Genomic DNA, 27,757 nt, shown 5'->3' with positions numbered 1-27,757 from the left:
TCATGTTAACTGATTTGGAAATCCTGATAATCCCTCCACACCTTGCATTTTTTAATGATTAACACTTCCTGTTATTTCACAATGAGAGGCTTTTATTGGAAAGCACGGTCATGACAATAAATGTCTTCCAACAATCAAGAGTTAACAGCATTTGTGTCTCGTTTGCATATGAGTGAGAGAAAGAAAACTGCACTTTGACCATATTTGGACATCCGACTCGTAACAAGGTGAACCGGCAAGTCATGGCAGCCGCCCTCTGATTGGCCAACATCCCTGCCCGTGACCCCCGGCAGACATTCAGTTCCTTTGCTGCTCCCGCTGCTTACGGCGGTCTTTGTCTTTCTGCTTGCTGCTCTTCTTGCCCTTATCGGCCGCCGTCTGCAGGACTTTGATGCGCCGCTTGAGAGCGCCGCGGTCGCATGAGCTCAGCACGCCCAGACCCTGCGGACGGCACTCGGTTACTATGGCAACCACAAAACTAAATACACAAGAACGGCTCAAGGATTTTTTTGGGGGGAGATGAGAAATCATTTATAAATATATTTTAGAATGTCAAATAAAATGCTGGAGGTGCTAACCTGAAGCTACACAGATTTCTGACGGGGCTATATAGCCCGCCCTAACCCTGGTGTAAAAAACTGTGGCGAGTGCCTTGAAATACGTGAGCCACATACGTTTTCCAAGACGAGGGCCGTTTTTGGCTTTGACTTGAGATATGAGTGCTGTAGGGTGGCAGCGAACACAACTTAACTTGTTTGACAAAAAAAAAGCAGCAGTTTGGCAAATAGAGGCGAGTTGTTCCAAAAAGTGGCTTCAAGCGGTTGAACGCCACTCCTAACCATGCACGGGTACAATAGTTTGGGATTTTTCATTACAGTAGTTAAACCTCATGCATATTTATTGACAACAAAAACAAAAGGCATTTTTATTATAATTATAGTTAGTTTTGGTTTGTTTTATAACAGTATGATGTAGTTTCTGTTTGTTTTTAGTTTTTATTTTGTTTAAAAACACAATATAATTATAATAATTTAAGCGTGAGCTTCTGCCTATGCCTTTTCGGTCTGTATGTGTGTTGTTTTTTTATGACGGACCTGTTTGTGTTTTTTTTTTGTTTTTTTTTATTGTATGACTGATCAAAATTAATTGTGTTCAATTTCATTCATTCATTCATTATAACCTCGCTCCCAACTTAGGTTGACTCTAAAACAAAGACAGACACTTTATGACTTTCAAACAAGTAAACACGTTTGCTTGAGGAATGGCCCCCTCTAGCTTAATGCTAACACATCATAAAAAACACCATTGACAGGCTAATGGACAGTGTTGCTACAGTTATCTTAAAAGCAACTAAATTACAGTCTCTTAGTTACTTTAAAGATTACGTAATTTTTAATTTAATAAATAGCAGTAGAAGTTGCTTTTTTGTTACTCACTTAAAGCTGCTCTCTGTAACAATTTGGCCAAAAATATCTTTACAATAGCCTTTTTATTTGACCATTTATAACTGAAACATATTCTAATGAGTAGATTACCACTTTAGCTGTTCACCATGCAAGCCTCTGGCTAATAGTTTTTAGACTGGATTTGGGTTTGAATTCCCGCCCTTTGTCTGCGGATGTGACGTCATGTGCGCATTGTGACCATGAAAAAGCGTGTGTGCAGTTTCATTTTTCATTTAGTGGTGGCAGTACAGATTTGAAAATAAATTTTATGCGTTCAATAGTGTTAACATGATAATGACAACGGTACCTAAGGACGTAGGTACTGTGACGTGAGTCAACAGCAAGTAGCAGTACAAAGGCAAAATGGCCGCCCCTGAGATGGCTACATATGGGTGGATTTGTATGCTTAATTCATTTTCCACAAACACAATATTAATCAGAATGCCATATTTTGTCCAGTGGGGACGTATAGAACACTTAATACGCTTAATACGTTTGATGATTTAAGATGATATACGTTATCTAAAAATCAACCTCAGTCTCCCTAAACCAATCATACATTCATGTCAAATTAGCCAATTAACACTCGTTGTTAACTATCATGTCTAGCAAAAGTTGCTCAATACGTTTATCCTGAAACAGATGCTCTATCTGTATGACTGTATTATAGTGCCCACCAGTGGTCAAAGTAAGCATAACAGAAGAAGCTGATGCGCAAACTGTTTAATTCGTTTCATTACTCTTTGTTTTTATGAAGTGCAGTGTTTTAAATTCTATTTATCCTTATTGAAAAGCACAAACATGTTATTTTGGGTTCTCACAAACAGTAAGTTTTAATCAGCGGCGGCGTTGTCGTTTACACGCATTTGCTGTGTTGGAGCGCGTGTGCGTGCATGCGCACTCACCTTGAGCTTTCCGCCGTCCAACTGGAGCAGCGAGCGTCCGTCCACGTGTCCGGCTCGAAATTCGGGGACATACTGGTCCATGCTCAGCTCCCGCAGCCACTCGCACACCTGCTGACTCGTCCAAGACGACACCGCGCACGACGCTTCGTCGCCAAGCTGACACACGTGCCCCAAAAATGTAGGAGAAGAAAGAAAAATAAAAGTAAACATAAAAATATTGTGTGTGCGTGTGTGTTTTTGTGTGTGTCTGGCGTGTGCATGTGCTACCTCGTCAGAAGACTGCGACAGCGTATGGTAGGGATGCGAGGAGGACATGGAGGACAATTCCACATGAGGACACACGGGCGGGGACGTTTGAGGAGGAGAAAAGTCCTCGCTCAAAGCCGACTCCTGCAATACACGCAAAAAATAATAATGTTTCCCCCTACTTCCTGTTTGAGGAGCATTGTCAATTTGTCACCTTCTCTTGCATCCAATCATATTGAGTCAGCAACTATGTGTTAGCTGCTATGAGCTATCAAAATATGCTAGCTCAAAGCGTCATGTTCTTTAGCACCCCTTAGCACCAGCTGGTACTTATTCAGACAATATTCCAACAGTGTCTATCTGCAATAGGAAGTGCCGACCATTTAAACGGAAGTGTTATCTTGCAACAGGTGTAGTTTGCCATTAGGCAAGGCAGGCAATTTGTTTTAACAACCAAGTATTTATAGTAAGGCCACCAGTAAGGATTTTTTTTTTAAACAACCATGTATGTAAGACGTATTAAAAAAAAAAAGGAAGGCATCTTTAAAAAAACAAGCAAAAAAATTTAGTAGGCTTTTTTTTTTAAACGACGATGCGATTAGTAATTTTATTTTCCTGTTTCCAATGGAAGCCAAGAGATATAGTCTCCCCATTGTGTCTTGGGTCGTCCCTGGGGCCTTCTGCTGGTGGGACATGCCTAGAACACCTCACTAGGGAGGGGTTCTGAAGTCATCCTAAACAGATGCCCGACCCACCTCGTCAAGCAGCTTGAATCTGAGTCCTCACCCTGCCTCAGAGGGAGAGCCCGTAGATCGACCAATAACTTGAGAGCTTCCAGAACAAGACAATAAGATACTTGAACCCCTCCACTTGGGGCAGGATTCCCAACCGCTTCGCACGTGGCTGCGAACCGCTCAGGGGCCAGTTCCACATCGTGGCTTGAGGAAGCCAACAGTACCACAACACCTGTACAAAGGACCCGCTCTACCTCCTGAGCCACCGACGCTCCGAAATGTTCACTAGTAAAAGGAAGTGCGTACCTGTGAGCAGGACTTTGGGGGCCCATGTGCAGTCACAGGGTGCGTTTGTGGGGATCCAGGCGTCGTTCCTGAGGAAGAAAACCAGGAAAACGAGACGAAGGATGCGGACGCTCGCGAAGATGAAGACGAACACTCTCGGAGACTCTCGGACGTGTCCCTAGGCAGCCCGCAGAGGTCAGAGATTAGTGTGTGTGCAGGGGGAGGCTGGGGGGGCGTGATCAGGCCCGGTCAGGGGCGGAGAATTACCTGCCGCCCGCCTCGCTGGCTCGTTTGTCTCTTTTGTCCAGTTTGTCCTTCTTCACCCGAAGGTATGAACGCCTGAGCGTCACGCTGATCACAGAACAATAGAGTAAGTGACGTCATAACGATTCGGGGCGGAGCTTATAATGCACAAACATGGCCGCCGCGCTCACCCCAAATCCTGGAAGCGTCTCTTGGTTTTCTGGTCTAGCAGCACCGAAACATGGTCGGCAGGACTCGAGTCTCGACTGGACTCCGACACCAGAACTGATACGCACACACACACACACACACACATGACTGTGTGCGTGTGTGTGCGTGTGTGTGCGCGTGTGTGCGTGTATTTACCTTCACTGTCCGGCCTCCTGCTCCTTCGGGTATAAATTGGCGAGGCATCGGAGGAGGCGGGGCATGACCTGGAAAGTGAGCAGGTGGATGTGTCCAAAGCCTCTTGAGACGTGTCATTGGTCAATTGGCGGTAGCGTGCCCGTGGGGCCACAGTCAATGACAGGCTGGCGTCATCCGGCAAGCGACGCACCTGAGAAACATCGACAGGGAGTGGACAGTGTTATTTTATTTCACGTTTTGAATACTGACGTGTGATTGACCCACTAATGATGTTTCGAAGAAGGCGGAGCTACGCGCAGACAGAAGCAAATCAGGGGAAGGGGAGGAGCCTCGCATTGTCACTTGGAGAGGAGAGTGGACAGAGAACGTTGCACTGTCCTGGTGTTCACACACACACACACACACACACACACACACACGCACGCACGCACACACGCACACACACACACACACACACACACACACACACACACACACACACACACACACACACACACACACACACACACACACACACACACACACACACACACACAGGTCAGGTGCTGTCTCATGGTCCCCTTTGTTTACACACACATGCATGTAGGAGCCCACACGTGTGTATAAGCACCTGTTTCCTATCCAGACTGTCATCGCCGTTGTCGTCATTGGAGCTGACGCTGTCATGGCAACGGGAGCGAGAGGGGCGGTGCCTGCGGGTCAGCTGGGCCCGCCCCTTCTGGATGCTGTTATCCAGCAGCTCCGTCTCGGGAATCACCGAATTCAGCTCTGACACACGCACACACAAACACGCGCACACAGGTGGTAACCTGATGACATCATCACGACCCATGATATGGTGTAAAAGTTAGCTTTAACATCAGAGGCTAGCACTAAGTTGCTACCTACCAAACACGCTGTCGCTGTCGTCCAGGCTGGCGGACATGACTCAGCGCTTTCTGAAAGACCCACACACACACATACAGAGGAGAGTCAAGACAACATGAATCAGCTGTTTAGGATGCAGGATAGAGGAGGGAGTGGTCGAGAGAGGCAGAGACACACAGAAAGATGGTAAGCAAGAGACAGAGAAAGAATGAGAAACAGAATAACAGAGAAAATGAGAGTCGAGAAAGAGAAAGAGAGAGCGGCCAACTGCCCTCCGGATGACACGACTTGAAGACTGGAAGTGCTGACGTCATCACATGTTCAACAGCTCAATCAGGCTCACACCTCATTCCCTGGTGCTCCAATGTTGTCATCCAGAGAAGATAGATGAAGATGAGACGTAGAATGATGATAAGATGATAGCGAGGAAGAGGCAGGCGGGCGGCGGACTCTCACGTCATGACACTTCTGCGTTGAACGCAGTCTGCTGGCTGGAGGCGGGAAAAATGCTGCCTCATGCACGCAGCATCAGCACCAGTGCTGCGCGGGCACGAGCACCGCCTGGCTCGAGCACGCGTGCGCACTAGTCAAGAGTCAACCCTCGCGAAGGAGGCGGGTTCGGGGTGTGGTATCTGGAATGAATGACAACTAGTCGTGAATGGATGCTGAACGGAAATCTTAATGAATGAAATGTTTTCTATGGAGGTAAATTTGGTGCAAAACTAACTTGTGCAAAAAATGTGTACCTGTAGAAAAAAGTCTAAATTTGTATCTGTAAAAGTCGTGATTTGTATCTGTAAAAAAAATGTGTGCCTGTAAAAAAAAAATTTGTGTCTGTAAAAGAAATGTGTACCTGTAAAAAAAAAATTGTGTCTGTAAAATAAATTTGTACCTGTAAAAAAAAATTTGTGTCTGTAAAATAAATTTGTACCTGTAAAAAAAAAAATGTGTATGTGTAAAACAAATTTGTATCTGTAAAAACAAATTTGTACCTGTAAAAGTCATGATTTGTATCTGTACAAAAAAAAATTTGTACCTGTACAAAAACTATAAATTTGTATCTGTAAAAGTTGTGATTTGTACCTGTAGAAATGACAACTTGTAGTCAAAGAAGTCGCCACTAGGAGTCACAAGTGGGTTTTCTGCTGCTGTACTGTGACGTGAGTTTTGCCCCAATTGTTGCGCTACAAATGTAGCAAAACTAATTTGTACTTGTAGAGCGCCTGATTTGTACTTGTAAAGAAGGGGGCGGGCTCTGGTGCAATGAAGGGTTGTTTTGACCAATCAAGTGAGAAGGATTTGAGCGGATTGGAGCGCAACCTCATTGGTTTAGCGAACGACGGTGGCGGGACTCGCGGAAGGATACAAGCAGGACACATCGTCGCCAACCAACATACATATTAAGAATACTTCTTAATATGTATGTTGAGGAAGAATACTTCAGTATTCTTAATATGTATGTTGAGGAAGAATACTTCAGTCGACTGAAGTATTCTTAATATGTATGTTGGTTGGCGACGATGTGTCCTGCTTGTATCCTTCCGCGAGTCCCGCCACCGTCGTTCGCTAAACCAATGAGGTTGCGCTCCAATCCGCTCAAATCCTTCTCACTTGATTGGTCAAAACAACCCTTCATTGCACCAGAGCCCGCCCCCTTCTTTACAAGTACAAATCAGGCGCTCTACAAGTACAAATTAGTTTTGCTACATTTGTAGCGCAACAATTGGGGCAAAACTCACGTCACAGTACAGCAGCAGAAAACCCACTTGTGACTCCTAGTGGCGACTTCTTTGACTACAAGTTGTCATTTCGACAAAAACTGTGCTGCCACTGCGCGAGCAACTACCTGCCGCCAGATGGCGCCGTAAGGACGTCACAAGTGGAGCAGGAAGCAGGAAATTCTCAGTGGTGGGTGGGCGGGATCTGTGCGGGGGAGGGATGGGGGAGGAACGAATGTGCCGGGGTGGCGGGGGTGGGGATGGAGGTGCAAGCCGGGACAAGCAGGTCTCGGAGGTGGGCGGGCCAAAGACAGGGGAACCTGTTCCATGATTTTTACACACACGCACATACACACGTTCAAAAGAAATACACAACAACTACACGCGAAGGACACACTACCGTCATGACTGTTGTGCTTCTCCTAAGACTCGAGGTAAGGCTAACTACTTTTTACCACACTTGCATATATCTACACACACATACATCCGTGGAGCGAGTCGTGTATTTTGTCGAGCTCGAGTGTGTCGTGGTAGTAGTAGATTTAGTTGTAGAGTTGTGTATGTAGTTTCGTTTCTGTTGTCTAAAGTTGTTTGGCAAAGAAAGAAAGACGGGAAGGACGCAAGTCGTGTATGTTTTTTTGTTGTTAGCTTGTTAGGGTTGAGCTCCAGCCTGCCTGCGCGCACGCACGCGCGCGCGCGAGCGTGTGGTTGGAATGTGCGGTGTGGTTGGGTGTGTTAGCTTGCATATGTACGTCAACCGACAAAAGAAGCAAGTACTCAAAGTACTCAACTTTACTCTCATTTCATTCTCCTAACTCGCCGTCAAGTATCAAGCGGAGTATTTGTAGTAATAGTACCATTAGTTTAGTAATATTCTCGTTGTATGGCGTTAGTAAGTTAGTAACATTCGTAGTAGCCTATTATATTAAATTAGCCCTTAGTTTTAATTGTATGCATTACAACAGAATTTTAATAGTGTATAACTCATATTTATATATAATTGTTATATAGTGCTATGTACTAATGATAATAAATCTTAGTGCTATCGGTGTCATTTCCATAGTAATAGTGCATTAGTATATTTTATACTAGTGTCATAGTGTAAGTAGCAGTTGCAGTCCCAACAGTATAGTAGTATCATTGTGGCATTATATTGTTGTACTATGATAGCCATAGTAGTATAATAGAAGCTGTATTAGTAGTGGTATTGTAGCCGTATTAGTAATAGTACCAAAGCAGTAATAGTAGTGGAATTATTGAAGAAGATGTACTGTATTAGTATTTGTACTTTTGTATTAGTATCATACCAGTGGTAGTACTAGTCAGGCGTGTGCCCAAAAATCGATTCTCATTTAGTACGATTCAGAATCGATTTTATTAAAATTATTTTATACTGTCTTGCATTTGTCTGTGTGTGCCTTTATTTGGAGCGCTGTTCATGTTGTACCCGATTTGGCGACTTAGGGGCAGTGTGGTTCCACGCGGTCAATACACTGTTAAGTTGTAGCCACATTAGAGAGTAGAAGGAAAAAGTCACGATCAAGTTATTCCAATAAAAAAATTTTTTTTTGCAGTGTGGTGCCGATCTTTTGAGTGATAAAATGCCGTGAGTAGCGCGCTAATTAGCATTAGCGAGTCAGACTGGAGTAGATCATTACAATTCCTTGCACATCTATAGATTGAAGCAACAATCATTGTCAATCAAATCATTTTGAAGCAAAAATCGTTCCTAATCGGAAATCAATTCTGAATCGAATCGCAGACCCAAAAATCGGAATCAAATCGTGAGACATTCAAAGAATCCCACCCCTAGTACTAGTAGTATTATGGTAGTGGCTGTATTCGAAGCAGTGTTAGTAACAGCTGTAGACTGAGAGGTGCAGCAATACCGGAACGGAATCGGTCTGTACTTGCTCGTTCTTGGGGGAAAAAAAGCTCTGATACTACTCGACTAGCCTGAGCTTTCACTTCCGTGTATGTGTGAGCCGTGTGGAGATACGTGACGAGAAGCACAATTCTTTTCTATGTTCTCCATTTGCATAGTGTCCCCTCAATGTTCAGAATGATACAACAAATCACTGAAATGCCTTGCATCACAGGCGACATTGAAGTGGAATGTTCAACAAGAGTTAAGACGAAAAGAACTGCAGTGGGGCCTTGAGATGCAAGTTAAATTTCTTCAATGATCAGTGACCATGCTCGCATCTCAAAACACTCATATCCCGAATGGTCTTCCCCAATTCATCCATCCATTTTCTTAAGCGCTTGTCCTCACAAGGGTCACGGGGGGCGCTGGAGCCTATCCCAGCTGGCTTCGGGCAGTAGGCGGGGTACACCCTGAACTGGTTGCCAGCCAACCGCAGGGCACACAGAGACGAACAACCATCCACACTCACAATCACACCTGTGGACAATTTGGAGTGTTCAATTAAACTGCCATGCATGTCTTTGGAGGAAACCGGAGTACCCGGAGAAAACCCACGCAAGCACGAGGAGAACATGCAAGCTCCACCCAGGAATGCCGAAACCCGGACTCGATCCCAGTACCTCTGCACTTCCCCCATTCTAAACCTTCTATCCCTTAGTTTGAAACCCTAACCCTAATGTAAAACCCTCGTTTGAAACCCTAACCCTTATGTTAAACCCTAGTTTGAAACCATAACCCTAATGTGAAACCCTAGTTTGAAACCCTAACCCTAATGTAAGACCCTAGTTTGAAACCCTAATCCTATTTTGAAACCCTAATATAAAACCCTAGTTTGAAACCCTAACCCTAATTTGAAACCCTAACCCTAATTTGAAACCCTAGTTTGAAACCCCAAACCATAAAAATGGATGGATATATTTTGAGGGGCAGGTGTCAACAATTATGTGCAAATTTTGGCTATTTGTGGGCTAGTTTGGTCCCAATCTCACTACGAAAATCGGGGGTTGACTGTACAAAGAAATAGACAAGTTGTTAAATAGATTGGATTAGAGCTATCAAAATTAATCGAGTCATCGACAACTATTTTCATAACTGAGTAATCGTTTGGAGCCATTTTTAATTTAAAATTGTCCAAATCCTCTGATTTCAGCATATCAGCAGTAACTGTTCACTGATTTCTGTAGTCCTTGATGAAAGAAGACTGATTATCTTCTGTGTAAAATCAAAATAAGACATTTGCAAACATCTGTTTTTACTTTGGAAAACAATGACTTAACTGGTAATTAGGGGTGTGAATTGCCTAGTACCTGGCGATTCGATTCGTATCACGATTTATAGGTCACGATTCGATTCGATACAGATTAATCCCGATACAAATCTATAAATTGATTATTGCGATTTTTTTAAAACCTCAAATTTAGAAAATACTCATCCGTAAACTTGTACATGTACACTGTAAGATTTTTACGGAATTTTTTTTATTTATCTGAAACTTTATTTAACAAAGAATCTGTTGCAATCTGTTTCATGTTTGAACAGCATTAAAAATAAAATATTAAGGCTTAATGTTCCATTAATATAACATTCTTCCATGCTTAACGTGTAAACCCTAACCCTAAGTTTTGTTGAATATTCCCATCAAAAAATTGATGTTTAAAAATCAATTCGGCCGCATATCGAATCAATTCGAGAATATATTGCCAAATCTATTTTTTTTTAACACCCCTACTGGTATTACAGTACAACATCAATCCTCCCTTTTTTCTTAAATCACTATATGAATATGAAGTACGAAATAACCATGAAAAATGCTTTTGTAATAAACTTTAATGCAAAATTAAAATGAATAGAATTAGTTGATTAATCGATAGATTAATCGATAGATTAATCGATTCTAAAAATCTTCAATAGTGACAGCACTAGATTGGATAGATTGGCTAATCTTCTGATCGGATCGGGGATCGTTTATCTTCTTTCTTTCTTTTTAACTCGGTGATCGGCTCCAAAATCCTGATCGTGTAAACGTAAAGCCTAGTTTTTTCTTTCCTTACTCTTCTTTTTTAGGTTGGCAAAGCAGCTTATTGGCGCATTAGCACCAGCAACTCGTCTTTCCGCTGTAAGGAAACCAATGTGAACTGATGGTTGCTGGATGTTGTGAATTTTGCGGTGCTTGTCTGAAGCGTCTAGTCAGTAAACTTAAGCAATGGCCAGTTCCTGCCATTAAGGATTGTGGGTAGCGTCTTTTTGCTAATGTTGATCAGGACTAAGCGTAGCTAAAAGTGACTAAAAGCTGACATTCAGGTATCTTTCCCAAGAAGTTTTTGAATTCCAATAATTTACAAGCTTTCCTCCAAGTACTTTTGGGTCGTCTCACTCGGAAAAGAACGTTCCGAAGCAAAAAACGCTTTCGGGAAGCTCTTGAACTGTTTTCTGGTTGCTGCTGAGTGGTTTGTGAGTCAAGTTGACGGTGTCTGCACGTCCATCCTGAGGAGCACGCTCACTGTCGCCTGGCAACCTACCATCCCGGCCTCATGATGGACAGATGTGACGGCCAATCGGAGCGCGGTGTTCTGAGCATGCGATGACTGGGTCATGTGATGCTTTTCAAATGTCACATGACACATTTGTTATGACCCCGCTCGTAAGCACACAGGCCAAAGGTTGTTAAGTTTCACATGACTTTGAGGACTTGTCTGATTGGTCGACAAATCTTTCCTTTTACTTTGATATTTGACAGGGACTTTTTATGTGTGTGTGCATGCATGTGTCCAGCCTGTGGGGAGGGTGTGGTCATGGGACACGCAAACACACAGAAAAGGAAGGGAGTTCCAGAAAGCTTCATGACACACCTGTAACACACACACACGCACGCGCGCGCACACACACGCACACGCGCAGTGTTTGAGGTGTGTTCAGGTGTGTCGGACATCAAGACGTTGACTCAACAAAAGGATTTAATTGCTATTATTAACATGTATTTGTCGTCATGGAAACAGCATGACGTCTTCAATTACAATACATTCAAATGCATTTATAAGTATATTAGGGATGCACAATAACTATCGAATAATAATTATCAATATCAACCCAATATTGGGAGAAAATGACATCACAGTTATTGGTTCGATTTCGATATTAAAAGCCGCCTCAAATATACAAATGTTGGTCTGGTTGCTGTGAGTTTAAGAGTCCAAGGTTCTGGAGGAGGTAATATGGCGCAGCTGCACGTGATTTCAGAAGTAACAGTAATGGGGTGTTGGGGTTTCCATTAAAATGTCTTGACATTTTTAAGCGAATGTAGCGAAAATGCCAAAATGAACTTGCAACTTATGGCCGTTTCCATTTGTCATTATTTTTGCACACACTGAGAGGAGCCTGCGCCACGAGATGACATCATATGAGAGCATGTCTCCGCCACAAGACGCTCGGCTTACTGTCAACAAACGTCATCACTGACCGATTGCTGATTTTATTGCGGTTAAAACCTTAGCGTCTCTTTGCTTTTTTTCCATCAAGAATGGCATTAAAGGTGTGTTTCGCCTTGTCCTCTGCTCGCTTCAAACCTGGATATGAAAGAAAGCGAGGAGCAGCGATGACGTGACGTGACACGACGACCAGCGTTTTTTTCCCTCGGTATGGCAGAAAGCTCAGCCAGTCACTTATTTTAAGAATTCAAGCAATATTCATGGTTTTATTAATTCCAGATTTTCTTGGGGTCATCCACGGCCATTTTTTGGGGGACAACAATTATGCACATGTGACGTAATAATCAGTCAAAACGTGCGATGCGGTATGCAATCCTGTGACTGTCATTGTTTATTAGCAAAACCTGTTTCCATAGCCAAAATTCACGTTTCCCTTTTATCGCAATTGCAAATTTTAGGCCTTCTTTTTCACATTTCTAGCACATTTCTTTATTTTTCAATTCTTCAAATTAAAATAGGTGAATGGAAGCGCAACTATTGAGCCATTTGATAACGCGGGCTCTAGGCCGCACCCAATTGGGGGCTCTTCACTTTGTGTGGGATCTAGCACAATCAACCTGGGCCCGGGGTCTCTGGAATGGCACCGCTTCCTGTGGACGTGGGCTGCCATCCCTCAGGGTGGATGAGCTTCCCCTGGGTAGCTTTCTTCACATGGTTTCTCTGAGCCCCGCCATGTTTTTATTTTTTTTACATAGTTCTTAAGTTTCATGTGTGTGATGTTGGGGGGATGTCGCGACTGAAACCTGGGGTAAAAATCTTTGCGAGCGCATGTACCGATTGCTGGGTCTCATTCACTTGGGCGGTCACCCGGTGATGCGGTGCCATGACCGTCGACAGGGGTGGGCGTGTCAATGAATTTTGAGCGTCCGTCATTTGGCAATCGTCAAACGTCTGGACACCCTTACGTCATCGTCAAGCCATCAATATTTCAAGCCAAATCATCAATCCGTCATCCGTGAGTAGTCGATGTTTCCGTCATTAGAGGTGGGCATCCGTCAATGTTCCGTCAATCCGTCACCAAAATGGGACGTCCGTCATTGACGGCTTGACGGACCTTCCGTCAATTTTGACGGAATGCCCACCTCTGACCGTCGGCCCCAACGGTCCTGCTTCTGACAAATGCCGGAGAGAGGTGACAACCAAGTCATGCCTTTCCTTTTCAACTGTACTTCTTTGTTGCTGTAGATTTTAATTGTGTGGACATTGGAGTACAGTACAAATGGATTTCTCTGGATTTTTACCGCACTCAACATCCCGAGTAAGATAGCGGGACCTCTGTCAGTTGTTGAAAGACTTTGCAGGCACCGTAGGCGGCAGAGGCAATGTAAACAATAGCGAGGCAGCTAAGCCAAGCTATGGCTATGCTAATAGCTAGCAGAGGTGGGCATCAATACGTCAATGATGGACTCCCATTTTGTTGACAATTGACGAGAAACTTCAAAAAATTGACAGACTGATATTTTTAATTATTTGCTTTTATATTGGTACTTGAAAATGTCTTGACATGGAAATGGGTCATGGTTGTCTGTCTGTGCTCTGCGACTGACTGGCGACCGGTCCATCACATAACAGCATGACATACTGCATTGCAAAGCCAAGTGAAGAAACGTTCATTCGACTTTTCAAGTTTGCTGAGAGTTGAAGCAGTCGTACTATTGTTTTGTGACAAAGACAGGAAGCATACACACACACACACGCACACGCACGCAAACACACACCCACACACATGACTTTTTGCGTGTGTGTGTGAGCTGCAGTGCAAGCATCTAAAAGTGTGTCAGTCATTTTGCTGTGTCAAACAAGGGACAGACTTTGAACCCGGAGCTCTCTGCACTAACTCACTAAATCACATATAGAACACTCACACTGTGTGTGCATGCCAGATTTTTTGTGATGTCATTTGAGGGATGGTGAGCGGTGGGCGGGGCAAAGGACTAACAGGAAGCAGACACTTCCCTCTGTAAATAAAACATGGCTGTGATGCACCTCCTACTATTGTCCTTTGTATGTGTGTATGTATGTGTGTCTATGTGCGTATGCATGTGTGTGTGTGTGTGTGTGTGTGTGTGCGTGTGTGAAAAAACAATATGCTCTTTATTTGGAGACAGAAATGACGTCATACATGGAAAGCATACATGTTGACTCGTGTTGACTGGCGTGCATGTTTTCACTCTTGTATGTTTGTTGTGTTGACTGTAATGTGTGTCTGTTGACTTTTGTGGGTGGACTGTGGCTTTCTGCATGTGTTTATGTGTGTGTTTGTATTGACTGGTGTGCGCGTGTGTGTTTTGTGTGGGGTGTGATTGAATTTTGTGTCTAGCGCGAGACATGTTATGACAGGACGAATGTGAGCACCGGCAACATTCCGCTGACAGCCATTTTGTGTGATGCTGCCACATTACAGGTGACGTTTGTACTTCCTGTTGTCTCCTAGAGAGCGGATGGTTGCCCTTAACCTTTCACCCCTCACCTGTGGAGTGGCCACCTGTCCGTCAAGCTGAGGGGTCGGAGTCTGCTGTCACCATGGCAACCACGTCCACCTTGATGGGCAGAGGTCAGTGCGCTTCATTTTTTTTCACCTTTTTGGGTTAGCATTAGCATTAGCTAGCTGCAGAATTCACTTTTAGCAATCTTATCAACTTGTTGAATAAGTTGTTCTCAAGTGTTTTGACACCAAGCAGCAACCAAAAAATAATGAACTCTCTAGCTACCACTATAATGACCAACAATAAAACAGGAACCTAGTAGGTTTAAGTGTTCATCTAAAATGAGACAGAAGTTTTATTCCTAAAGAAGTAATATTAAAAGGCCTTCATTTTCCCTCTGGTGTATTGCAACAACATCACGAGGCTTCCTCCAGTGGCATTAACGATCAAGACAGCTTGAGTGACATAAGAGAAACAGCCAATACAGTAGCCAGCCCACATATAGCAAAAATACTTCTATAATTGACAATTTGATGCTAATTGAAATGCACTGGGTGGATGGGAAAAAAATTATAAACCCAAACAATTCTTAAAAAATGTTGATAAACTTTCAATTGGAGGTGTCCAGTTATTAGGGAATAATGGACTTGACGGAGGCAGCCATCCTCCGCAAATGTCACAAATTTATTACAGAGAAATGTGGAAATTTGGATCTGAAAATAAAGCATGTCATTCTGAAACCACAAATGTTTAGAAACCCTGTGTTGTGTGTTTGTTGGAGGTGTGGGTCTGGTGCTGGTGGAGTTCCAGTACGAGTATAAGGGCCGCGACGGCTCCATCATCTCCATCAAGCCCAATGAGCGCTACGTCCTGCTGGCCAAGACCAACGCCCACTGGTGGCAGGTGCGGCGGGACCAAGCCTCCAAACCGTTTTACATCCCGGCCAAGTACGTCAAGGAGCTCCCGCCCGACGCGCCGTCCCCTCTGGATTTTGCCCACCCGCCTGCTCCCGAGGCGGCCCCGGTCCCTGCTCCGGCGGCGGCCCCAGTCCCCGTGCCAGTCACCGTGCCGGTCCCCGTGCCGGTCCCCGTAACGATTCACGTTCCCAAGGTTGTGGAGGAGCCCGGCGGGACCAGAAGCAAACCCAGCGACGAAGTGACCATCCGGCTCAAACTGGACACGTCTGGCGGATACCGCAAGACGGAGAACCGCATGTCCACATTCGGTGTCCCGCTGGACTTCCTGGACCTGCCGCCACCCCTTGCCGGGGCACCTCGGCACTCCGGTGCCCCTTTGGGTCCCGACAGCACGGACAAGACAGACGGCGAAACGGTGAAAAACCTGCCTGAGGAGCATAGCGACAGCGCTGACTCAGCCGCTGCCCGACCCCACACGCTACCCATCCCCGTGGACACGCCCACCGTACCCGACGTGCACGCCCGCAAGGACGATCCGGACGCTCCCCCGCAGGATAATCGAGAGGAGGCAGTGGCTGAGCGGGAAGAAATAGAAGAGGAAGAGGAAGCAATCGAGGCCACGGAGGACAGCGAACAGGACAGCGATGGCCAGGAGGAGAATGAGGAACCAAAAGAGGAGGAAGAGTCCAATCACATTTACGAGTCCATCCAGGATCTCCAACTGGATGCTCTTATTGGACAGTTGAACCCGACTCCGCCCACCAAACAGGTAAACATCGCCTGCCGTACCATGTGCGACTTTTCACGACTGCTTTTCATGATGTGCTCACCGTTTACAACCAGTTTGGCTGCCATTCCAAATGGCCACTTTACAGGTGCAACAATTCGTCCATCAATCAACAACCCATCGATTTTCAAATTCATCAACAACTACTTTGAGATTAATTGATCATTTAAGGACTTTAAGTTAAAATTGTCCAAATCCTCGGAATGATTATCTTTGTGTGTTTTTTTTTTGACATTTGAAAATACTATCTGCTTTTACTTTGTAAATCACAATGTTAAACATTTTTGCAGAATTATGATTTAGTAACTGAATCATAATCAATAAAGCTTGTGGCTTTTACTGTTTTTCAGTAAAGCGATGGAACTTAACAATATTCGAGTCTTGTGGAACCCCAGCAAAAGTGTTGTAATTGACTTCTCGTGACTTCATCTTCATCATTCGCAGAATTTTAGGGGGAACTGAAAACTTCCGATTTGCTGTTTTCGTACCTAGGCCTACGCCCTATCTGATATAAAAGCTTGGTGGCATTTTGTGGCATCTTGGTGCCAAGAAACTATATTGTAATGAAAGGGGAAAAGGGTAGCTTCAGACAGTCCACCAAGTAGTGCTTTGCCGCCATCTGGGCACATCGATAGGCAATTATCTTGATGTTGATGTTGTCGGGATGTCATGTGGTTAGCGAGAGGAATTTGATGGCTTCTTCTTCTGTCGCCATGACGATGGCTGCTGGCTAACACACGAAACCTGAGGAGGAAGTGTGAAATATTCATTAATCTGTGTGTGCGTATTTGTGCACGCAAGTGTGTGTGTGCCTGTCGTAGTTATAGTTAAGGAAAAGTAACAAAATAAACTGAAACTACAATTGAAAAACATTTTTGCTAATGAAATAAAATGAAAACAAAGATGTTTTTGTTTTAAAAAACAAAAACTAACTGAGAGTACATCTTACGTTTCTCAAAATAACTAAAACTAGATTAATTATAGCTAAAATGACCTTCGTTTTCGTCTTTTGTTAAATGTATTAATTTCGGTAGTGCTGTACGACCGAACAGAAAAAGGAAGGTCAAACTGTCATTTGAAAATTGTAGTTTACTTAATTACACAATACTTAATTAGTGACTTAAAAAAAAAATTGCACTCGAAAAATTCTCCATAAAAAAACAACAACTAATATTAAAACTAAATTAAGAAGAAAGATTTTCCCCAAAAAATAAAACTAGCAAACCTGTTCTAAAAACTAATTAAAACTAGCTAAATTCAATAAACAAAGCTCAAAACAAATTAAAAACTAACTATAATGTAAAATCCAAAAGAATTTCTAACCCTGGTGGTGTCTCTCTGTAATTGCATGCGCGTCTTAGTTGTTGTTAAATGACTTCCTGATTGCCGGCACAGTGGTTGACTAGTTAGTACATTCGCCATTATGTCAATGTGTGCCTTGCGATTGGCTGGCGACCAGTTCAGCCTCTGGCCCAAAATCAGTAGGGATAGGCTCCAGCTCAGCCTGCAGCGACTAGTCAGGAAGAGAAGCGCTACAGAAAATGGATGGCTGGACTAACATTATGAATCTGTCGTATGTCTTGACACCCACAGGCCTGTGACTCCACCCCTGAGCCGCTGCAGCTGCCTGACCCTGCCCCCTCCACCATCGGCCACACCCCCTCCTCCTCAAGCACCTCCTCAGAAATAATAAGCCCCTCCCCCCTCAGCCCACCGCACGGATGGCAGGTCAGTGCACGCAGATTTCGGATGTTGAAAAGAATCCGAATGCTGTTGAAAAGTTGGAAGGCAAAAGCTTTCGAATGCCGAGTAAATGCTTGAAGCTCATCGATGTTAAGGGTCAGTTTAGGAGATTGCAATTCCAGGATGCTCACATGTTATTCATTTTTGTTCTTGTAGCACAATACTTAGAATTTTCAGAAAGTTTTGGACTGGCCTGTTTTTGAATGCAAACAACTCATACTTGAATATTTGGATAAGAATAATAACGTTTGATGTTATCAAGCACAACAATGTGAACGATCTCAGTTTGTTTTTGAAGAGGAGGAAAACATCCACATAAGCATGACAGGAAATAGGTTGTTTTATTGTGAAAGGGCTCTGTTGCAGATTCACACGGACCAGGAAAGCGGGAAGGTGTTTTACTTCCACCCGCTGACGCGACAGACCACCTGGTCGGATCCGCGCTCGCCCTCACCGCACCCATCGTCCCCCCTGGCCTCGTCCCCCGCCCCCTCCTCCTTGTCCCCAACACCCTCGCAGGTGAAGAACAAAACAAAAATAAAAATAGCACACACTTTTTACCTTGCATGATATCATTCATATCCAGTTTTCGGTCCCTGAACTAGTACATTCTTTACGTACTAGTACAACTCCGACAGTACCTTACTACTAATGTAGGCTACGACTCGTAACTTTTTTCACTACTTGTGCGACTTTTGCTTTACTAGTACGCAATTAAACCTTACTGTGCTGCAGTAGTAACAATGTGAGGCCAGTTTATTTGTAGTGGATTAAAAGCGTTGCTAGTAAGACCATTCTACTAGTGCGCTAAATAATTATTGCTATTACTAGCCATTCTACTTGCGACCAACATTAAAATACAATAGACAAATGAAGCCATTTTTATTCTTAAAAAGTATATTTTGTGTTATTGCGAATACAGTTTGGACATTAACAGTAAAAAAAAAAACTACATTAATGAGTATTCAATTAAAATGTACTTCAAGTTAAATTGAAATCGTACCCAAGTTGACATAAAAGGAAAATATAAACTGTTCAGAAAAGGGATGGTTGGATTTTCTACTCAAAAATATAATACATCCGAATTGTGCATATGCAGTCATTCTTTCATGTATCACAAGAGGGCACCAGTGTACCACTAATGGTACAAGTAGCACATTTTGACAATCAACAGGTTGTTACATGAAAGTAAAAAAAAAAAGGGGGTGGGGGAAAGACTGGACTAAATGCTGAATGTTTTCCCTATAGCCTGACTGTGATGTTTGGGAGCAGCTGATAGATCAAACCTCTGGGAAGCTCTACTACTACAACCTCGTCTCTGGCGCCACCTCCTGGAATGCGCCAACGCCGGCGGCCCTCACGACGACCGACGACGACGCTGTCGGGCCAGACGACGGCCCGGTACGAGCTCATTGGCACAGTTTGGAGGTCACGTGTCATCTTACGCAACTCATTTTTTTTATTGTTTGTGTGTGTGCGTGCGTGTGCGTGCGCGTGTGTGCATGGATTGAACCTGAAGCCTCCCCTGCCAGAAGAAGATTATCCTGTCGACGCACACAATGACAATGACACCGTCTTCACTACGGTAACTCCCACACGCACACACACAGATAGACATACACAGTCTCACGGTATTAACCAAACTATATAAGAACCCCTATAGAGTGATTAGGGACTATTTGAATCAAATACAGGACATAATACATGTATGTATATACATTTGTACAAAATTAAATAGAATTGAAATAAACAATTTTGTCACACGTTCTCCTTCAATGCATAGTGTGCTGCTCATATGTGGACATACAAAGATGGACATACTGTACAGAACAGTCCTCTCCAAAAGTATTACAACGGCAAAGTCAATTCCTTTGTTTTTGTTGTATAAGGAAGACAATCGAGTTTCTGACCAGAATATTGATTGATTGAAGACAAGAGTTGAGAATTCCAGCTTTTATTTCACGGTATTAGCATCGAGATGTGTTACACAACTCAGGACAGAGCACCTTCTGTTGGAAAAACTTGTAAATCGGGTCACTCATATCTGAAGGCACAACTGTATAAAATCTGAATCTAACGCTGTTGTAGCTAAATATTGTGGTATCTTCTTTCAAATTTCTCGCAATGATGCCTTGCATGTGACGTAAAAAACCCCGCCAGTGTAGTGTATTTTTCTGGTGCTTATGAAGTGGGCAAGTCCGAGAAGTTAAACACTGCCCTCTGCTGGCAATTTTGTGTGGGTAAATCAGTGAGCTTCTTTTTTTTCTTTCTTACATTTTTAAAATCCAATGTACATCCAGGTGACTTGAAAACAGTATCAGATTTATTTATTTATTTATTTATTTTTTACAAATATATCATAACCGAGACGTTTTGATATCATTGCATCGATACCATCTAGTGCTTATAGAGTTGAAAAGGATGAAGCAGCTGCGCTCAAAACAATCTATGTCGCCAATATAAAACTAGCAGAAACATAACTTTGAAACTGCACACCAGGAAAATAAAAGGGAACATTAACAAAATAAAATAAAAAAGATGAATGAGAAATCTGAAAAAAAAAGCATCCATTCAAAAACATAACATCATATTTATTTTTATTTTTGGTGGCCTTTCTCAGCATGCTAAGCAGCATGTCATTCCCAGAGCGCACCTGGCGCTCCAAGATGGCACCTCGATAGCAAACGGAGCGCCGGATCAGCGTTTGGCTTGGCGACACAGCGTGGCCGAGGATGTGAGTCGCAGCTGGCGACCAATCGTGTGTTGACTGTCACGTGACTGGCGGCGGGCTGACAAAATTGCTTGTGTTCCCCAGACGTTTGCGCCGCGGCACTGGAGGAACACCGCCGACTTTGCGGAGTTCAGGAAAGACTCGCCCGAGAGTACGCAGGTATACACACACGCATACAGGCACACACACACACATAACGCCATTGCAATGCAGACGCACAAAATAATTACCTGTGCGCACGCACATGCATCGAAGACGTACACACAAACCCGCCTGCTGATGATGTCATTGTGTGTCAAGCTCTGTGATAGGCTAATTGTGAGGCGGAATCTGTCCAATCGCAGCACAAGCTCCCAGCAGGTACACACAGGTCCTGCAATATGATTGGCCGCTGACATCTGTTGCGTTCTTGTGCCTCCATTTATTTGCGGTTGCCATGGGAACCCATTGGACTCACGCTCAACTAACCTGTCGGGTTGTGGGCGCCCCCTGGTGGTGGTCGGCTGTGTGCAGGGATCCGGGATTTACATATGAATGGACTGACAATGCTGCTTACTCGCTTTTAGGAGAAGGGAAGCCACTGGCGGCCATCTTACGTTGCCATTCACTAAGGCGTAGTTAGGCTAACTTGAATACATTGATATCGCTTTACATTATTCACATTAATCACATTATTTTCTGCCATTATGGTGAAAATTCCACTGTGTATGACATATAGATGTACCAATAAGTCTGGGAGAAGCATCACGTACATTGCATTCCTAAGAAGAATATTTTTTTGTTCTCTTATAAGGTATATCTCTGAGTGCTACTCAAAGATTTGTCTACATCATGTTGTCAGAGCCCGGGCTGGACTGATACAAAAAAATCCGCCCTAGCATTTGGACTTAGGCTTGGCCCAGCCCGGCCCGACTCTTGAACACACCTGGCTACCACGTAGCTCTGCCACTGATGTTGATTGGTTCAGTTTGCTATCTATATTGCAAGTGGATAAATGGGTTGCTCCCTCTAAATTGTGGGCTGGTCTGCTGGAGTGAAATTAAGGAAAATGAATATGAAGTAGCACTGCATCTGCCCCAAAAGGTGCTGGTCCACCGGGCATCTGCCCTGTATGCCATATGGCCAGTCCAGCCCTGGTCAGGGCTATCAACAATCAAGTGAACGTACAGCCTATCAGGATCAAAATTTGCTGCGAACCGGTAACCTTTGTGAGTCACAATTCACAATATTGATGCAGGTAATGAATTTGCTCTTTGCAAGGCTCTCATGACTCCATACAGGGATTAGTGTAAAACATGCACTGATAACAGTGTTTTCTGTGGGGAAAAAATAACAAAAGTTGTCATTAAAAGTGGCAACGTAAGATGGCTGCCCTCTGGCTTCAGCCGTGAGTGTCCTATTGACAATCCAATCATATATAAGTCCTATAAGTCCGTGCTAGGGCTCGGATGCTAGGGATCATGTGACTTCCTGTCTGTGCGTGCAGGGACACCTGCTAGAGAAAGCGGGAATCCTCAACAAGACCAAAGTAATCGATAACGGCAAAAAGATCCGGTGAGCCTTTTTCTTGTTGTTTCTTCTTGTTGTTTATTTTTCTTTTTGTCATATTTGTTGTCCCATCGTCATGCCAACAGGAAGAACTGGAGTCAATCGTGGACTGTCCTGCATGGTGGCATCCTCACCTTCCACCGGGACCCCAAGTCTGCTCCTAGCAGCAACATGGTGGCTCACCTTTAACCTTTCACCTTAACGACCAAAGCGCTCCAGGCACACTCACGTGACTCTCGACTCATCATGTCTTGTCTCATCTCCTCTTGTCTTGTGTGTCGTCTTGTCTTGTTTTGTCTCGTCTTGTCTTGTTTTGTCTCGTCTCGTCCTGTTTCTCGTGTTGTGTCTCCCCTCGTCTCAGTCCAAGGCCTCGCAGATTGTTCCGGAATACACAGTGGAGTTGAGAGGAGCTTCGGTGTGCTGGGCCCCCAAGGACAAGTCGTCCAAGAAGAATGTGCTGGAGGTCAGCCTGGTTACCATGGTTACGCACCATGAATATTACTGCCGTGTTGATATGTTTGTGTGTGTGTAGCTGAAGACGCGTCAAGGTTGCGAATACCTGATGCAGTACGACACAGAGAGCATCATCACTGATTGGCTCAAAGTCATACAGGATACAACCCGACAGCTGGTAAGGCAAACACGCGTGCGCGCATGCACACACGCACACACACAATCATAAGCGTGGAGGCGTGTCTTCCAGGAACAGGAACACGTGTCTGACGATGATGACGACGCTGCCTCGGACAAAGAGGACAGAGACAGGAAGCGGTCGAGTGAGTCATTTCATCCCAAAACACGCCCCCTCACACCGGGCCGCGCCCTTTTTGTGATGACTTCCTGCGTGCTTTTTGCAATTTCACCTCACTAAAGATGTTGTCATGCTTTAGCAGGCAACAGAAGTTTGTCGGGCGCCGACACGGAGGAGACGCGAGTTCGCACCAAACTTCGACGCTTCCTCCAGAGGAGGCCCACGCTGCAGAGCGTCAAGGAGAAGGGATACATACGAGGTAAGCGCCGCGGACGCTTGTGCCGTGATCGCACGCGACGTGACGGCGCGTCAGAACCTTACGTGACGTGGCGGCGTGTTGTTGTGTTCAGACAACGTGTTCGGCTGCCATCTGGACACGCTCTGTCACAGGGAAAACGCTACCATTCCAAAATTTGTGGAGAAGTGCATCAGAGCTGTGGAGAGGAGAGGTAACGCACACACACAGGTTACCAGGTCGGCACTTATTTGTGTTGTTCCATAGATGTTAATGAGGTTTGTGTATGCGTGCGTGTGTTCAGGTCTTGATGTGGATGGCATCTACCGTGTGAGCGGAAACTTGGCCGTCATCCAGAAGCTGCGACACAAAGCTGATCACGGTATCCAACGCATCTCCCCAAACATTCACCCATCCCCAATCCCGAGATGCATACTTACCTACTTTAACCATAACCTTGTTGGAGGTACTAATTCCTATGCGCATTCACAGAACCTTTCTTTATTGGAAAAAATGAACAGGGAGAGTAACCTTTTCATTTAATCTGGCTCTCTACGCCCTAGAATTGAGAAAGTGTTGTGTTCTCGTATTGCCCACCTCCCTGCAGCTTAAGGAAGTGTTCCTTTAGGTGTGCTCGATAGCAAGTTGCGCTTGCGTCTTCTGTACTTTCGGCTTTTATTGGTTGCTATGTGCATTTATTTATCAATTGTGAATTTGAGGTGAAGAATCTCGGCAAGTTAGCTAGTTCGCCGACCTCGCTAGCTGCGCTAGCATGTTACAACTAAAACCAACAACATTGTTGATTCATCACTTATTTTCGTACACTTTAACAACAATTTCAACTTTTGGGCTGCTGGGAAAGGAAAATAAGACGCCAAGAGGGTATTTGGAGAGATCTCCAAATCGAACATGTTAACCACCAGATCTATTTTTAGCCGGAGCTAGCCACGGCTAGCGACTCACATATATCACGATCGCATTATGGCAAAAGCATTTTTACCATCTTACAATGACACTTACCTTAATCAAAATGGTCAGAACACACTTTGGTAGATGTTGTCGATTGGAAATCCTTTCGATGTCTCTTTGCAACTCCGGACACCTCTTTGTCCGTTCCCATTCGACATTCCACGGCATACAGTACGATGTGCGGCAAATGACGTTGTGTGAATGTTATTTAGAAGCTTCGTTTCACATCTTTGTTCGCCCTATTTTTGCACCATTGCGAAGCGGTTCGTGAAAATCTGGAATGAATGAATCAAAGTAACTTGTAGTAAGCAACACGATCGCTCCTCAGCATTTGCTTGCGCTATCTCGCTGGCCGTTTGCCCCGCCAAGGGCCTGCCGGGTCAGTAGGTTGGGGTCGGTGACCTCATGTGAATAGTGAATATTATGTATATTTACATATAGAGCACTTTAAAACAACCGCAGATGTTTTCTTAAAGGAATACAGTGTTCCTTCGTTTTCCACTGGGGTTAGGTTCCAAAAAATACCCGCAATAAATGAAATCAAAGTAGTTAGCTTTATGTTTTACATTTATTATAAATGTTTTAAGGCTCTAAAACCCCTCATTTGAGGCATTTACATTTCCTCACATCATTTCTCTCGTTTAAACATTCTCAATGTTCAAACCTTCATACATTTTATAAACATTTACATTACTATAAAAAAAAATGCATGCAAAATTGCACTAAAAAAATCCGCAAAACAGCGTTATAGCAAGGGAACACTTTACTTGACTCATTTGGACATTTTCAGCAATAAAAAAGTAAATATTTTGTCCAGAATTAATTTGATAACTTCAGAATGTTTCATATACAACACTTGCTGTCAACTGAAAATGACATCACAGGTGCTCAGAGCTCAGCTGACAACAATCACGACTCACCTGTTTTCTGGATTTGGTCATGTGACGCCCTGAGCATGTGACGTAATTTTCAGTCGACAGCAAGTTATCAGATTGATTATAGACAAAATATTATCTGCTTACTGCTGAAAATGGCTAAATGAGTTAAGTATCCCGTTAAGATGGAAACCAGGGGCAGCAGATACAATGGAAACAGCAGAGGCCTCAGAATTGAACCCTGTGGTACACCATACATTCCGTTATACAGGGTTTCTATAAAGTCTGGGAACATGGTAAAAAACACATACTTATTAAAACAAACCATTTTATTCAATTGTAATGTTGATAAATAATATTTTCCACATGATTCCCATCATTTTCTTTTTTTGTAATTAAGTTTTTATTGGGGGGGTTTACAACAAAAGAATGAAAAGAAAAACAAAACATTTAAATCACATTCCATATGTGAAAAACATCTATTTTCTTAATATAAAACAAATAGGGAATGATTCCCATCGTTTTCAATGCATAAGTTGATGCGCTTCGCAAAATGTAGGGGAACTCGATGGAATAGGTCTGCGTTGCCTTCGATTTTTGCACATTGACTTTTAATGCGTTCTCTAATGTGGTTTAAATCTGTAATCTTCATCGAGTACACATGAATTTTGCAAAGCACATGGTGGAAATTGTGTGATTATTTTGCAACATTGCAATTGAATAAAAGTGTTTTGTTTTCAGATTGAACCCTGTACATGTGAATTCATATTACAGCTATCCTCCGACCACTTTCTTTTTTTTGCTCAGACATAGTTTGAATTTATTCGCATTTATTTTCAGAGGAGCATCTGGATGTGGATGACGGCCAGTGGGAGGACATCCACGTGTTGACGGGAGCCCTCAAGCTGTTCCTGCGCGAGCTTCCCGAACCCCTCTTCCCCTTCAGCTTCTTCGACAAGTTCATCGCCGCCATCCGTCAGTCCGACATTCGCTCGCACGCACGCACTGCAGCGTTGCTGCTTAAATGTTACATTTCATGCATGACTCATCACTGAGGCGTCCACATTTTTGTCCCACAGAAGTTCCTGACTACAACCTGCGCGTGTCCTACATGAAGGACTTGGTGCGCTCACTGCCGCTCCCCAACCACGACACCATGGAGCTGCTGTTCAGGCACCTCCTCAAGTGCGTGCGCCTGCGTCCGTTCCCGCCAACTTGAACGACTCCCTAACGTTTGGCTGTCCATCTCTGCACGCAGGGTTGTGGAGCACAAAGACGCCAACCGCATGTCGGTCCAGAGCGTGGCCATCGTCTTTGGGCCCACGCTGCTGCGCCCGCAGACCGAATCGGCCAACATGACCATCCACATGATCTTCCAGAGTCAGATTGTGGAGCTCATGCTAAACGAGTTCCACACTATCTTCGTGCAGAGGTAGCGTGCGCACGCATCACTGCGCACGTGGAACCTTCCACAACTAAGATCTGAGACGTGGATTCCAAATGAGATGCGGATCTGTCCAGAAGATAAATCAACACCAATGCCACCGGGGGGTGCTTTGCACAAGAACGTATTGCTGCCACACCAGAAAAAAAAAAAAAAAAAAAACACGAGTTGAGCATCACTTTATATAAGGTGATACATGTTATACTAACATGATCAATTCAATTTTCTCATGATAAAGTTCATGTTTAAATATTATAATTTATCACATTATAACTTGAAAAGACTTCTGCTTTTGTCAAAACAAAGCAATTCCTTCCATTTCAGGTAACTGGCATAATCCTTTGTAGGTATGTTTGTCTTCTTTAAACCTTAAATCTTTTGAAACACTTTGCATTATTTTCTTTAAAATAGTATTTTACAAGAGCAGCCCAGTTATGTAGCTAGTAGTTTTGATTTATAAGGCACAAAACGGACTCCGTCGGGGACATGAGCCAGGAATTGCTTCATGTTTGTAATATTGAAATTCTATTTCTGATGTGGCAGTAATACGCTTACGTAGTTTTGTGCTTCAGCCAGAAGAACACTTTGGATGAGTCGCCACTTCCTTACACGTGTTTCACAGAAAGAAAAGCCGGAAGAGAAAACAGTAGGAAGACTTCTGCGGAGTTACGAAAGACAAATGATGACATCATTATTGACACGAGCTGCTCAGATGATGTCAGACAATATGATCAATAGCAAGAATTTGATGAACAGATATTGTGAAATCTTCAGATGACTTTCTGTGCTAAAATATGGAGTTACAGTTTAAAGGTTAACACTTAAAGTCTTCACACGACCGAAAGAAAAAAAATCTCAAAAGTCATCAACATTCAAACATTTCTACTTAGACACATGGACAAACTGTACAGCAGAGATGATCATGATTTAAAATTATTTCACTGTCAAAAGAGCTACATTAACTTTGTTTTGATGTTGAAACATTATGAAAAATATTTTGTGCAAGTTCAAAATATGGATGGATGGATGTTTCAGACATGCACACAAATTTGTTGTATGATCGTAAATTAAATGACTCAAGGCACTCTTTTAAAATTGACGTACGTGTTG

The 27,757-nt window shown here is 43.7% G+C and overlaps 2 protein-coding genes across 4 annotated transcripts; one reads left to right on the top strand and one right to left on the bottom strand.

Moving 5' to 3' along the window:
- Positions 1-69: 69 nt before the first annotated feature.
- Positions 70-5,659, bottom strand: samd14 (sterile alpha motif domain containing 14). Of its 2 annotated transcripts, XM_086080530.1 has the most exons (11): positions 5,437-5,659; positions 5,113-5,162; positions 4,835-4,992; positions 4,489-4,602; positions 4,225-4,414; positions 4,050-4,143; positions 3,883-3,966; positions 3,637-3,793; positions 2,618-2,740; positions 2,351-2,506; positions 70-441 (listed from the first exon to the last, which is right to left on the bottom strand). In XM_086080530.1, the coding sequence occupies exons 2-11, from the start codon at positions 5,147-5,149 to the stop codon at positions 298-300; spliced, it is 1,257 nt and encodes a 418-aa protein (XP_085936656.1). In that variant the 5' UTR covers positions 5,150-5,162; positions 5,437-5,659; the 3' UTR covers positions 70-297. The 2 variants fall into 2 exon arrangements, with proteins under 2 accessions (XP_085936656.1, XP_085936665.1); XM_086080539.1 differs by lacking the exon at positions 4,489-4,602.
- Positions 5,660-7,066: 1,407 nt separating this feature from the next.
- Positions 7,067-27,746, top strand: LOC147181520 (rho GTPase-activating protein 27-like). Of its 2 annotated transcripts, none has more exons than XM_086089446.1 (21): positions 7,067-7,243; positions 14,656-14,775; positions 15,429-16,333; positions 17,945-18,079; positions 18,461-18,613; positions 19,343-19,495; positions 19,614-19,679; positions 20,715-20,828; positions 20,910-20,984; positions 21,126-21,185; positions 22,312-22,379; positions 22,460-22,547; positions 22,735-22,836; positions 22,906-23,004; positions 23,077-23,149; positions 23,267-23,383; positions 23,475-23,573; positions 23,664-23,741; positions 26,044-26,178; positions 26,283-26,388; positions 26,462-27,746. In XM_086089446.1, exons 2-21 carry the CDS (start codon positions 14,745-14,747, stop codon positions 26,637-26,639), a joined length of 2,835 nt encoding a protein of 944 aa, XP_085945572.1. In that variant the 5' UTR covers positions 7,067-7,243; positions 14,656-14,744; the 3' UTR covers positions 26,640-27,746. The 2 variants fall into 2 exon arrangements, with proteins under 2 accessions (XP_085945572.1, XP_085945562.1); XM_086089436.1 differs by having other exon boundaries at positions 23,264-23,383.
- The last annotated feature ends 11 nt before the right edge of the window (positions 27,747-27,757 follow it).

Source organism: Leptonotus elevatus, chromosome 1, assembly GCF_054856555.1.
Source record: "Leptonotus elevatus isolate MCC_2025b chromosome 1, RoL_Lele_1.0, whole genome shotgun sequence".
NCBI lineage: Eukaryota > Metazoa > Chordata > Actinopteri > Syngnathiformes > Syngnathidae > Leptonotus > Leptonotus elevatus.
Note: the sequence above shows the minus strand (reverse complement) of the source record. Positions and strands in the feature narration are given on the sequence as shown.

What these genes read in the sequence shown, in the direction of transcription:
- LOC147181520 (XM_086089436.1), top strand. Translation starts at nt 14,745, where the DNA reads ATGGCAACCACGTCCACCTTGATGGGCAGAG. An exon ending in CTGCTCCTAGCAGCAACATG is followed by an intron (nt 22,548 to 22,734) that starts GTGGCTCACCTT and finishes CCCTCGTCTCAG; the next exon opens with TCCAAGGCCTCGCAGATTGT. An exon ending in CAGAGACAGGAAGCGGTCGA is followed by an intron (nt 23,150 to 23,263) that starts GTGAGTCATTTC and finishes GTCATGCTTTAG; the next exon opens with CAGGCAACAGAAGTTTGTCG.
- samd14 (XM_086080530.1), bottom strand. Translation starts at nt 5,149, where the DNA reads ATGTCCGCCAGCCTGGACGACAGCGACAGCGTGTTTG. An exon ending in ACAGTCTGGATAGGAAACAG is followed by an intron (nt 4,603 to 4,834) that starts GTGCTTATACAC and finishes TGTGAACACCAG; the next exon opens with GACAGTGCAACGTTCTCTGT. An exon ending in CAGGAGGCCGGACAGTGAAG is followed by an intron (nt 4,144 to 4,224) that starts GTAAATACACGC and finishes TGTGCGTATCAG; the next exon opens with TTCTGGTGTCGGAGTCCAGT.